At 44.8% G+C, this 1769-nt stretch overlaps 1 protein-coding gene across 1 annotated transcript; it reads right to left on the bottom strand.

The window, feature by feature from the left end:
- Positions 1–70: 70 nt before the first annotated feature.
- On the bottom strand, positions 71–1708 carry LOC107579671 (potassium voltage-gated channel subfamily G member 3-like). Its single transcript, XM_016265473.1, has one exon. It carries the CDS (start codon positions 1663–1665, stop codon positions 877–879), a length of 789 nt encoding a protein of 262 aa, XP_016120959.1. The 5' UTR covers positions 1666–1708; the 3' UTR covers positions 71–876.
- Between the last annotated feature and the right edge of the window lie 61 nt (positions 1709–1769).

Genomic DNA, 1769 nt, shown 5'->3' with positions numbered 1-1769 from the left:
TTTCGAAAAATGTACCCTTATGACTGGTTTTGTGGTCCAGGGTCAAATACACTAAATGAGTTAAGCGTTTATATTCAAGCCATTTTAAGATAAAATATATTTTCATGGGGGAAAATTATAATTTTGCTATTAAAAAGGAGTTTTAAGAGATAAAATTAGTGACTGCAGGGGGACTTATCTTTATTGTTATTATTACAGTTACCGCCCTTAGTGTGAGCAGGCCTTTTCACAGTATTTGCGCTATTTGGCCATTTTAAAACCTTTCACTTTAGTTCCTCTTGCTTTACTATTTTATTGGGAGCTGAATTAATGATTTAACAAGTCGGAGGGACCTCTCCATGGAAACATGAGAATTCGTGTAAGCTCCTTATAGGCTGGAGCACTGTCAGGACACAAGGTCCCGCCAGATGCCCGTTCCAGGCAGTCTGGCCATCTGTAGTCGTCAAATGCCACAGTTGTTCATTTCATACAAGGGAAATGCCGTTCTATCGGTTTTGTTCGTTCACACAGGAAGGGGTTTACAACACAAACATTGGCTAAAGTATTTCCTTTGGATTGTAATGCTTTATTGTGCACTTTCCACTTTGAGCTGGGGATTTGTCTCTTTTGTCTTATTCTGTAAGTCAGAATTGCTTCAGATGCCTGTATTGTCTAAAATCAATGAATTCCAGAATGTGTCCTTGAGTACAGAGGTACTTGTGTTATTATTTGGATATAACAGGTTCGCAAAGAGAGTCTAAATGCTGATTTTTCCACATCAGAAGTAGCGCGTTCCTTCGTTATATTTCAGATCTTGGTTCAGCATAAAGGCACAGAAGAGCAGGTGATGTTACTACGCTGAAGACCAGCAGGTTCTCAGGACGATCTATGCTACAGTTAGTTGAGAAACTCAGAAGAGAGACTTCGCACGCAGCGTGCTGAGCGGAATTTGAGTTCGTGGTAGCACTGCACAAAGCTGTGGTAGATAAAGGTAATGGGCAGAGCCAGCAGCACAATGCCACTCACAACGCACACGCCACCCAGCACGCGTCCCGGAATGGTGATGGGGTACATGTCTCCATAGCCGACGGTCGTCATGGAGATAATAACCCACCAGCAGGCTGCCGGGATGCTGGCGTAGTCCTCATTGCTAGTCTCCAGGTCAAGGCCGTGCTCCAACAGCTGTGCCAGGGCGCTGAATATCGCCATCGCGACGCAGACGAACACCAGCAGCATGACCATTTCGCGGTAGCACCTGCGCAGCGTCAGCCCGAGCGTCTGCAGCCCGAGGAAGTGGCGCGCCAGCTTGATTAGCCAAAAGATGCGCATCATTCGTAGTACACGCAGGGTGACTCCTGCACGCTGTAGTTGAGGGTTTTCTCCTGTTAGCGCTGTCACAGCGACAGACACGTAGTAAGGTGTGATCGCCAGGAAGTCAATAATGTTAAGGGGGCGGCGCACAAACTCACATTTGTCCCGTGAGACAATGAAGCGCACTATGCATTCGGCAGTGAACCAGCCAATGCATACTGCCTCGATGATCCTGTGAGAGATGGGGAGAACAGAGAGAAAGAGGTATGGAAAGAAAATTAAAAAGAGAGCGTTAGAGGGTATAAGAGAGATATGATCACAATTATAATTTCTGGGTGCATGTAAGTTAAGCTCAACTGACAGTATTTGTGGCATTATGTTGATTACTACAAAAAATTACTTTCACTTGTTCCTCCTTTTCTAAACTTCTTAATGAATGATTTCTGAAGGGTCATGTGACACTGAAGACTGAAGTAATG

Source organism: Sinocyclocheilus grahami, unplaced genomic scaffold, assembly GCF_001515645.1.
Source record: "Sinocyclocheilus grahami isolate Dianchi unplaced genomic scaffold, SAMN03320097.WGS_v1.1 scaffold19060.1, whole genome shotgun sequence".
Lineage (NCBI taxonomy): Eukaryota > Metazoa > Chordata > Actinopteri > Cypriniformes > Cyprinidae > Sinocyclocheilus > Sinocyclocheilus grahami.
This window is presented reverse-complemented; position numbering and strand designations above follow the sequence as displayed.